This window comes from Plodia interpunctella, chromosome 5 (genome assembly GCF_027563975.2).
Source record: "Plodia interpunctella isolate USDA-ARS_2022_Savannah chromosome 5, ilPloInte3.2, whole genome shotgun sequence".
In the NCBI taxonomy this organism is placed as follows: Eukaryota; Metazoa; Arthropoda; class Insecta; order Lepidoptera; family Pyralidae; genus Plodia; species Plodia interpunctella.
In genome coordinates this window covers 3,493,022-3,505,203 of record NC_071298.1, presented here as the reverse complement: position 1 = coordinate 3,505,203, position 12,182 = coordinate 3,493,022, and the positions used below count along the sequence as shown (strand labels likewise).

Genomic DNA, 12,182 nt, shown 5'->3' with positions numbered 1-12,182 from the left:
TAGCAGCTATAAGTTGCGCAAAGGAATGCATTGAAAAACGAATAGTGTTGGGCAGTAGGTCACTTAGCTGGAGCCTATAATGAGCCTGTTCCGAGTATAACATTCCTTGTATGCAGAATATCAAGCATTTCTGGGATTCTCTAGTAGCTAACGGCAGATGCTTGTGATGCAGATATTGTGCATTCGCTTAGTTGCACTCACGTATTTAAATCTTGCACTGCTATTGCACATGTAACTAGTACAAATGGCGAATATAATCGTATATCTATTGTACATATGCTGATGAAATCTTACGTTCTAAAGACCGTTGTACAGATACCTGACAATCCCGGCATTCATACTTGGTCGATTGTGACACTAGATTTACAACCAGACACGTTTTCTTGCACAAAGCTTTTGAGTTTTGATTAACATCCATGATCCATCAATAAGGTCGAATGTTTACAAATAACATTGTAAATCTAAAGCTAATTATAATTGAAAAATCTATTTCGGCCTGTGCGCGTGGAATGTTTTTCACTATACAATCAATAGTACTCAAATTCGCTCCTAACAACCATCGCATAGATAGTGCAGAATGACTCCACATGCGGTTGACTGTATTTTGACTTATGTCTAAAAGTTCCTTCTTCGGAAAAGAAAACTGGTTCTTAACAAAATACGAGGAGCGAGTGGGGAATTGAAGCGGAACGAAGTATTTGCTATAGAACAGTGTCGGGTGTCAGCGACAATTCGCAGCACGCGTGTCAGCCAGCACGGTCCAATTGGGACGACATGTGACCCGACGTATATTCGCTACATCTATATTTACATATGTTATATCCCTGCATTCATTGTTATTGACAGTATACTGACGCACAAAGTAAGGAACATACGGAATTGTCGATTAAGGCATATTTATTGATATCATCGACACGACCAACATTTATTATGGGGCCTTGTATGATAGTAGATATTATTTTCACGAAATAAAATATGTGTTTTTCTAATCGTTCCATTGTTATTGACAAACCCTTTGTCAAAGTTTTTTACGAAAACTATACATAGTATAGGCTGTAAAAGTGTATAGTTTCGTGGTTGTGTTGAATCATTTTTGTTAGCATGGTCTGACATGCTGAAAGCCGCTCCAAACAATGAACTCATTAGGCAACCCGTTTTAATATTTATAAACTGGGGCTTATTGATTCAAGCCAGTAATTGTCTTAAAGACAATGTCAACGCTCTTCTAAAGTAATCTATAACATTATTTGTGAAGTTAAATGAGTAATATTGTTGCCATCACAAAATTAATAAACTTTATGAACCTGCGTTATGATAAAAAGGTAATTCGTAATTCCAATAGGTAGACAACACGGCTTGTTATCTTAGATACGCACGAATGAATGACTACCACTGCAATCACTATTGCATTAATGCATAGTTAGTGCGAAAGGTCACAGTATAATTCGCACTACCAAGTAGGTTTAGCGACAAATGATTGTGCAAAGCTCATAGATAATAGCAACGCTAGATAGATTTTTTTGAACCTAACATTTATTACGAGATTGCTTTTACTTTTTTAATTTGTACTAAATGTATTATAATCTCTCTTGTGCGACCCAGAAGAGGCTAGGAGTTATAATCAATTGTCTACATTTCAGGAAGTAACGTTCATTCCCAATCTAATGAATGAATGAATGAAAAATAATAAATAAGTATAATAGCCTATGTATGGACTGTATTATTCCTCTAATTGGTTTTGCCAGCTCGTCGTGTTTTGCATGCTGCAGACATATGGCTCCCCGTTGCGTCACCAGATTGCTGAATATATAAATTTAGTACAAGCTACAAAATCCTTGCATGATCCCTGCATACTACTACTAATATTACAAATTCTAATGTTTCTATGTAACAATACATTTGTTAGGTAATTACGCAAAATCGACTGGATCAAGTTCTTAATAATTTTTGAATAATATAACTTGGATATGCAACTTAAATTTTTTAAATATAATAATGCATTGATTGAACATTTTGTAAGGTTTCATTTTAAACAACAGACATATAATGAACAATAAAATACATTTGTGAAATTTTAATGCCGTGTCCCGTCTGTCTGTCAGATATGAAAGTACGTTTGTATTCGAAACTGCAACCGAGCTATTTATGGAAACTTGCCAAACCCCATTTGACATACTAAATGTAAGAATAAAATTAAGCCCGAGAGAGAAGTGATTACTGTCAGATGTGTTCTCGATTTCGCACGCTCAGTTAATTAAAAAAGAAAATCCTAATATCTAGACTATGAAAGTACCTCGAGTAAGCTGTGCTTTTATTCAAATACATTCATCCTATCCCTCTGTCTTATCTGAGCAGTTTCCCGGTTTCTTTCTGAGCCACAGAGCGTCTGAGCCCAGGATCCACTTTCCTACTTTTTCTCCCCTACATAGCACGGACACACATTGTCCCATCCCAATCATGAATACTGTTGGACTCTTAACATTTACTAGAGCAGAATGTATCTTAAAATAATTGTCGAGAAGCTGGCTAAGCCTGGCGCTGGAGATATGACGTACTCGCCATGAGGCAATTTACCGGCTGATTAGATTAATTCAATTTCTCCGCGACAGAAATGGTCTCTTCCTGCCGACCCGACATTGCTCGTTAACGATAAGAATTCCACTCGAATCGAAGGAAATGGCAGTGAAATGGAATGACTTCAACGCCATTAGGATTGTTATGATTTTTGGAAGGAATTTGGGAATTACAGGGGATAAATTGACAATTATTACGTAGGTCAAAGGAGTTAATAAGCTATTCTAACGAGTAAAAGAGTTTCAATAATAGAAGGGTCTAATTAATAACACTTTAAATACAGGCATTGTCACAACTTTCCTATTATATTTAATTTAACTGTTTATAAATTTCTAAACCCTCCCGTGGAAATATCGCTATACAAAACGTTATATCGTTGAAATCTAAATTTTCAATTTTCCTGAATGAGCATAGATACCCAAATGTCTCATAATTTTAAGAATTGTAATTTAAATTTGGAGCATCTGAAAGCAACACGCTGCGGCGGTCCCTCATCCCTCTTCTGACTCGGCCTTCCTTTTAGGGCATACATAATTCATGCTCGAAAATCACGATTTGGCAGCGCGGCTCTAAAAGGATTTATTGTAGCTCTACGTCACACTTATGAATAATATTTTCACAGGTGAGTCTGAATGCCATGTGCATAATCTAATCATATGCAAGCATATGAAAGGAGGCAGCGGTGATGGCGTGCGCGCGAAGCTAGCGATTCTTCTTTGACAAAATCAATATACCTAACTAAAGTACAGAAGTAGTAGTATAACATGTCACACATATATGTTAGATAGTTATAAAACAATTTAATATCTATATCCAAAGTTTACTAATATGTTTTACTCAGATAAAAACACAAAAAGCTCTTAAATCCAGAACATTCAGATTTGTGTCGCCTCCAGAATTCTAAAACGTGTCTATAAAACAATAAAAGTACTTTAAGGCTTTTACGACTTACAGTTCTTTTCATAAAAACTGTTATAAGCCTCTTTTATATTATCTGAGGGATGTTTTGCGAAAGTAAAAGGGAATTTTTGCGTTGTAGCGTTGTCATAGAGCTCATAAGCAGGTAGAAAGATTACGACTATATAGCTACATCGCACCTTTTTACTAGTTTTCTTTTTTGTGGCAGCCATGTTTGTTTGAATAAACTATCACTTTAATTTCGGTTACCGTCCTTTATCTGCTACGTTAGCACATGGTATGCTGAAGGCCTACCACGAAACATACACACACGCAGCACATTACTTACGTCCTCCACATGCTGTCTCTTTTTCCCATATCGAGTACGCATCGTGTAAAAAAAGAGAACGTATGGACGCAATGATGTGCTACGTGTTTTGTTTCATGGTACAAAGACATGTTTGGACGTTAATCATTATCATCAAGACACAGGAATGTACGTTATGAGTCACTGGACATTTTGACAAACTGGAATATTTAAGATAATCTTCTCAACCAGAAAGTTTTGTAATTGTGAGTAAATTCTAAAGTAGATATCAAAGACAATTTAAGTGGCAAAGTGGCGGAGATACAACGTTTATTTACCAATGCATGTAATCATTTAAAATGTCTCGGTAATCACTATATAATTACAACGTACTTATCCTGACTGTGTTGTCCTTAAACACTTATTTTATTACTTCAGATTTATATATGTATATACATATATATAGATATTAATAATTATGCTTTATCGCTTTTCTTTAAACTCAAATTCGCTGCATTCGAAAATTTCCTGAAAATCTTTGCCTTTGATGTTGAATAAGTTTATATATGTTTAAGTAAATTTATAATCTCCCTATTAAGAATAGATATTCTTCATATGTTCTATGAATCTTCGTTGTCATCACCTTTTTACTTACCCCCTTACCTTACTATATAATCGAGAGGAAGCCATATTAATTAATAACTGTATTAATCGCAAGATAATGATAAACAGGTGGTCGCGGGACGGCGGTGACCCGAGCAGTATCGTTTCCACCCGGGGAAGCCTCGGTCTTCGGATCAGATTACCGTGGTCATGGCTGATTTGCTCCGCTTGCTCCTAAACAAATTTACGAACTCGAAGAAAGAACAAATAACTTTCATTTATTCTAATTCTTTCTTATTCTTCCTATCGTCAATCGTTTTGACCTCCTCGTTCGTCTACAACTACAATACCAGTGCTCTCTCTTAATTTGATTTATAAACTCTTCTTGGCTTTCCTCTTCTTTTTCATATTCGTTACTTTTTATTGTTTTGAAGTTCTTCATGAAATTATCATGTCGTCCAATATGCCAACCATCTTGCCTTTGTGCCGACTACTCCGGCATGGCCAATGCCCTCACTGAGTTGATAAAATTTACGGTATGGTACTATTCTAACTACAATCCTCATGCGTGGAAACAGTTGCGTTAATTTGTATACACGAAAAAGTATACAGGAAGAAATCGTAACTGTAATATATGAACTATCAAACAATTGAAAAAGATGTAAAGAAACGAATGTAAAGAACTAATGAGAAGAAACTCCATGACTCAGTAAGCTTATGTCAAATGTGGCCTGGCCCGTATATTAACCCTCTTCACCATCGATCCGGCTTAGAATAGTTTCGGCTGAATCCTTGAATGGGCTTAAAGTACTTTACAATACAATGCCATTGTTACATTCAGGTTAGCTGCTATTTTAGTAAATTTTATGTTTTACACCACCAAATTGTTGAAAATGTTTTATAAATGAAGGAATAGTTAAAATAACAATGATGTTAGAAAACTTTGAAAACGTAAGAGCGTTTCAAGACAATAAATTTGACCGAGAATCTGATTTTGATGAAATTTAAAAGGTATGTAGGATCTGTCAATAGAATTTTTAAGTATGTGGGGCAACAAAATAAATTAAGTCATTTTAAAATATTCATTTTGTAAAAATATATTATGTTCGCGAGGTCTAAGTTCGCGGCGAACAAGTAAGTAGTTATTTAATCATTACCACAAAATTAATATCACGGAAATAATGTATTATTTCTATATCGTAATTTGACATAACCTTACAGAGAGTTCATATCCTAAACACTTTTTACTAAGTACTTGTAAAAAATTTATCATTTACACAGTGCCTGATCCGCGTGGTAGAGCGAATAAAATGCCGCCGCTGCTGATACAAATAGGCAAAAAAATATAATCAATTCAATAGCTTTGGACAGACGAAGTACTCGACCATAAATCTCACAATATATCTTGTGATACAACATCTTTGAATGCCATCCTAACAGGTCTGTTCCAGGGTTTAATATCATGTTGGAACGTCGCGCAAAAACCAGTAATTATACCACTAAGATTGTAGCTCGCACAAGTGTTCTCTCCCATTCTATGTTAAGTCTCTTCGTTATGACTTTTGTTTCTATTTACATTCTCGGAATGGTTGGTAATCTTAACCATTTATATGTAACTACCATGTCAAAGTACTTACACATCCTTTTTTTCTCCGACAAAACGTTAATATAGGGACAATGGGCTTGAATATGAATATGAATGAATGCCAAAACATTTGTTATATTATATACAAAATCATCGCAAACAAAGATATTTGATTGATTGCACGGTATTGTGTTAGAATTATAAATCCGTAATTAATATTGTAAATCTTCTTTAATCGAAAAGCTTTCAATGTCGCCTCTTGACTTCAAACAACCTAAGTAAATGAACAAGCACATAATAGTAAATCCGTGGTACGCACATCTAACAATACGATGTTTCGTTCAAGTGCTTGAAGTAGGCGTTGGCATAACTACCCACTTATTGTATTTGAATACATTCTTTCCAAAACGGTGAAACATGACTTTGTAATAATTAAAGCCTTTCGAACTTCTCAAACTGTTGTCTGTTTTATTTATGAGCTCAATCAAAACATGGGCATGACTGGAAATAAATTAAAAATGTCAACTCATTCTCAAGTTTCTTTATGTTATAGATTCTCATTATCCTAAAGCTAGTTAGTCCAATTGAAATTCGGAAAACAAAAAAGTTTTTTAAGTAAAATATGACACGATTTCCTTTTTATCATTTTTATAATTCCATGAAGATATTTTTTGAATGGTCACAGTCAAATGACATTTCTTATACTCAATTCTAGTAAAACTGAAATACCGCTTTGGCATTAAGCGACTTGCTCCTACCTCAACTGCATAGTCCATACAGTTAAAGTGCAGTCCACATTCGAACCCCGATAACCCGTCCGCGACCACAGATACTAAACATAGCAACACGAATAATTAGCAGCCTTATCTTTGTTAATTAATTCGAATTCATTTATTTTAATTGTGTAGCTTGAGGTGTAAAATTAGGTCGTTATTCTTGTGTCTATTTAGTTTTAGTAATGATAATAATAATAATAAATAAATAAATATATCAGGACAAATCACACAGATTGAGCTAGCCTCAAAGTAAGTTCGATACTTGTGTTATGGGATACTAACTCAACGATACTATATTTTATAACAAATACATAAATAGATAAACATTCAAGACCCGGATCAATCAAAAAAAGATCATTTTCCATCATGACCCGCCCGGGGATCGAACCCAAGAACTTTACCACTGCGCCACCGAGGTCGTCGTAATGATATATGTATTTCTCTTGTCAGATGCAAATATTCTAAAGATGTGTCATGTGACAAGTAGACAATATTAGTCAAAACATATCAAGAAAGTATAACTTTCTTTCAGTTACGTAACCAAAATATGTAGTGCTTACTAGGCAGTAATTGTCTTGAAAAGCAACTGTGGAACAAAAATATTTGTTAAGTCCATAAAGAAATGCTAGCTTAGTCCACACCCAGGCATTAACGATAGTAATAAAGATCACTTGCAATAGTTACAGGTCACTATTGTTATAAAACACCCATAGGGAACCATTCCGCCGGTCTAACGCGGCTTCAACAGAAATTAGCGATGTAATCACCTGTTATTATTTCAACGCACGCTATTAGTCAGATAAGGCTATGAATTAGGTTGGCTTTAACGCAATAACTTGGAAAAAATAAATAACCACCCCCTAATTCCATGAATAACAATAAGGCTTCCCCTACAGGAAGCGCTCTGCATAAGCGGCCATTAGACACAACTTCCGTTATAATTCCATCTATTTAACATGTTCTTCGGACGTTTTATAAGTCGTTACTTTAATATACAACATCTCTATGCCAGCCATTTGAAAGTAAACATGGAAGACAGATAAACAGAATTATGGAAATGGAAATGACTTCTTTACGAGTTTAAAGACAAGTTGCGATAAATATGACGGTACTAATGAATATACCGCTTATACAACTTTGACACACATGATTAGTGGCTTATTGGGAAGAGCTAAAACTTTAATGACTTCATGGAACGACGCCAGGAGAGAAGCGTTTTCTGATAATAAAAAAACAAAGTGGTGTTACTCTAGCGATAAGCAGTGCCACCCTTGTCGATAATAACACTTTGCAACTAACAAGCGTTTGTCAAAACGCATAAACAGAAAGACGCTTCAGGTATTGGCCCGGTACCTGAGGCAGGTAGTGTCGGCGCCCACAATGGCATTCCGAGCATCCGAAATGAATCAAAATTCGACCCTGGACCAACTCCGGTGACTAAGACCCTTCTGATAAATTACAATAATAATAGCCACAGCTATTGTTGTTATTAGGGGATGATTTCATTAGGCTGTGTGCCCACGCAGGTGCCTTGCGCGATTTACCGTTAACTGTCAAACATATGATTAGTGATGCACCTTTAATTGAACAATGTAAAAGAATACCATAAATTGTGATGAGAAGATAGTGCCACACGTTAAGATAGGAGTTTAACTCAGACATTATGAAGCATATCCGTAAATGTCATTTATGGACAGGTCAAACGTGTTTATTGGAGTGCGCCGGGGCGAGTCCTCCCCACTATAACGACTGGTTCCATTATTTGTATGGAGCGGCGACCTCCCGCGCCGACGGGAACAATGAAAGTGAGAGAGGGCAGGAATGCGTGCGGGGCAGATGAGGGGCGCGGAGGGGACGTCTGGTTCCCGGTTCCCAGGCGAGGAATGCCAGCACAAGCAACAAAGCCTACCCGCCGCCATTCACCCCGCGCTCCGCCCCCCTCATCCCTCTAGCGGTTCCATTCCAACTCGTAATTTTTCTTGACTTTCCCCCTAAGTAGCTATTACGAGACGACATGGATCGGAAGTACGGAACCGATACCAAGGTTCCGGTAAATCGTAGCGCGTCGCATAACGAGGTACGCGTTTAAAATTTGGCAGAGGTTAATAAATTTTGGCTAAACGTCGCGCCGCGTCATTCGGTGAGATCACCACGGTGGTCAAATGCTAAAAATGTAAGGCTTCAAAAATAACACACGACTGGTCGTGATTATAATAAGTATTATTGTTTCATTCATGCGAGGTTGGTTCAGGGCCGGTCTCATATCACAACACAATCAAACAGCTGACTCTGCATTCCGCTTTAAATGGAACTAATAAACAATTATTATATGCTTTTAGCTAAATATGCTACTTTGTAGACGTTGGTAATTGTGCGCTATTATTAAGGGTATTTTTTATATAACCTTTACAAATTACTTATAATCCGTATGAATTGAAATAATTTATTTAATACACTGGGATTACCATTTAAATACAATTAGAGACCAATCCATCCCTACCTAAACACCTACAGGATAGACATGAGCAGCTTACGACCAGCCGCGAGATGGACTAAAGCTGAATAATTAAGTTGTACAGAAGAATTCACTTAACAAGACAGAGTTGATAACACTTAGCTCTTCCGAGGGACTTCGATATGAACGCTAAATATAAAATGTCAATTATTATTCTATTTAGATGTCTGTCACACAGCCCAAAGTACAAGTTTTTCTTTCGTTATAAATCACAGCAGATCGATCAGTATGAGCTATCATTTTATTGTCTCGCTTAATAGTTCCGATCAAATTTCACTTACTTATCAAATTTACCGCTGAGATCGATCTAAAGAAATCGATTCGTGACCTTACAATAAAGCTATTGAATACGTGATTATCAGTCTTTTGTCCGTTCTAGTTTAAATTGAGAAACTTCTGCTCATTCGACACTGGCTGGCTACAAATATTAAATAGAACAACATTACAGAATTTGAAAAAACTAGTTAGTTTCGAATTTTAAATTGTACGATTGTCTTCACGGTGGTGAGGCGTGAATAATGTTCATTGGGAACTTTGAAACCAGACGAAATTAATTCACTCTTATAATCTGTTATATTACATCGAAGATCGATCGATTCTTTTGAAGAGTAGCGACAAAGCTTAATTAAAGTTTAACGATGTCTACTCATTCTTAAAACCGATAGCTTTTTATACCGCTGTTTTAAGTAATTTCTTTCTTTGCCCAGCTTCGATACCTTGATTGAAATGTAAATTAATTTCTAGGAGAATCGATCTATCAGTGAGATCAACGATTCCCACAATAGTAACACAATTAAGAGTGTGAAAAGTACAAAGCAGTTTACCACTTTCTATTGCAAGGTTTTTTAGATTAGATTCCATTTTTAAATGATACTACACAAGAATATGATCTATGAAAATCATGATAGAAATGAGTATTTTCATATAAGTAATAATAGCAAATGACGCCATTGACGCAGACTATAGAATAGAGCTAGTACATATAATAAATTGACACATTAAAATATGTAAATTGCTAATGGAACAAAATGTATATGTGTACCTATATGATATGTCCTTTTGTTAATTCTGTATGTATTATAATCCAAAGTTTACGACTTGTTATATCCTTGTCCAAAAAACAAACAAAAAGTCTTCGCATTATATTATACGTATATCTCATAGATGTTCTTTGATCTGACGATATGCTGATATTTTTATGGTTCACAACAATGTTCTTGAAATCCAAAGTAGGGGAGTAATAGCTATTACATCGTTACGTTTGTCATCATTTCTTGTGATTCTGTTTGCTCAAGTACTCTTTGAAAATACCTTTATGCAGACGAAAGGATTTTACTACTTATAAAATTTTATGTGGCTAACGAGATAAAATGTGTTTTTGTGGATTAAAGGAAACTAATTTCTGGAAAATATTTTAGAAATAAAACAGCTTCATGTAAACAACGCGGCAAGTGTAATAAACTCAGCCTAAAATACTCCATGATCTACCATCAAGGAAATTTGACATTTACAAATTAAACATTTGACATTTGACAGCGCGCTGTTCTAATTTCGAATGGTATACGTAGAGTTAACAGTGTTTATAGAGCTTGCAATATGACATGTGTAAGTACCAGTTGAAAGATTTGCATCAGAGATTGGACTGTGAACTGTTTAACCAGCTGTGAGGAAATCGGAGACGCCAGCTGAGAGGCGCGTGCGGACATTCGACACCCTCGCCACTGTAACTGCACAGCTACAGATATATTTCTGTACAGTTAGATAACTACATCATCAGCTGTCCTAATGTTGATTAAAAACTATTCAATATGTGCAATCTAATATTTGAATTTTTACAATTCTTCTGTACATATCTCAAATAGAAAATTATTTTCCAAGTCTTAGGATTTTTTAATTATGGTTACAAAATGGTTATGAGTAAATTAGGTAGGTGCATTGTTTCGTTAAAAGTCTGACACGGTGACGGTTATCTACAAAAATATCAACTGACCGGAACACCCACACACCTTCAACCAATTCTTAAAACAGTGCGTAAAGACTATGATCATGTAATGTATACTCAGCTTCTGATACAAAAACATTTGAAACAAGTTTCTCTACCATACAATATATCAAAAAATAATTCTCGAATTCTTCTACTATGTTAGTAGTATAGTTGTTGATCGAAAATAAATACGTGCAATATCATCAGAGAAACTCTTCCTAGAAGCACTTCATTTACTATCATCACTTTCCACAAGTTTATGTTAAAATCCGCACCTGGTTGTCCGCTATCATCAGATGATGCGTTATGTCTCGCGAAGAATTCCTTAGACACAGCGCAAGAGGCCGCAGGTGCTGCAGCAGCGGCGGCAGATCCCACACACGCCACCACCATCAAAATCACCACTAAACATCTCATGGTCACAACTGGCACACGAAAAAAAAATAAGTTTAAAAATTTCGAACACGTTGATTTTTAAATTATCACTCGCGAACGCGCGTTCGTCTTCGAAGCCGACGAGCGAGACGCGTGCACCCTCATCGGTGCGCCTTTCCGAACTGGTCGCAGAGGCGACGACGGTCGCCGACCGCTGCAGATCGCCACACAATAAATTAACAACAGAAATAAACGCCTAAATGATACATAGTTTTTCAGCGGTTTTAGAGCGCTGAATAGCAGGTTATGTTAGATTTGTTGCCGCATATAAATGACGTAATAACCGAGAGCTAAAAGCACACCCGCGTCATAATTAAGATTGGATGCGATACCAATCAAACACGGTGCTAAGAATATTCGATGAGCTTTTGACATGTCATTATCTGAAGAGAAAAAACTTGACATTCAACTTGGGTTTCCCCAGATAGACTTAGTGAAATAAAGTGCTTTAATTGGTCTGTATTTGAATATGGAATGTCCATGACATCGCAGTGTCTGGATTTCTT

General features: G+C 36.1%; 1 protein-coding gene across 1 annotated transcript in view; it reads right to left on the bottom strand.

Moving 5' to 3' along the window:
• Nucleotides 1–11,816, bottom strand: part of dally (division abnormally delayed) — an 82,395-nt gene extending 70,579 nt beyond the window's left edge. The window contains exon 1 of the mRNA XM_053745227.2: nt 11,517–11,816. Coding sequence (XP_053601202.1) covers nt 11,517–11,658 — 142 coding nt within the window. The 5' untranslated portion in view covers nt 11,659–11,816. The remainder of the gene's footprint in view (nt 1–11,516) is intronic.
• Nucleotides 11,817–12,182: the final 366 nt, after the last annotated feature.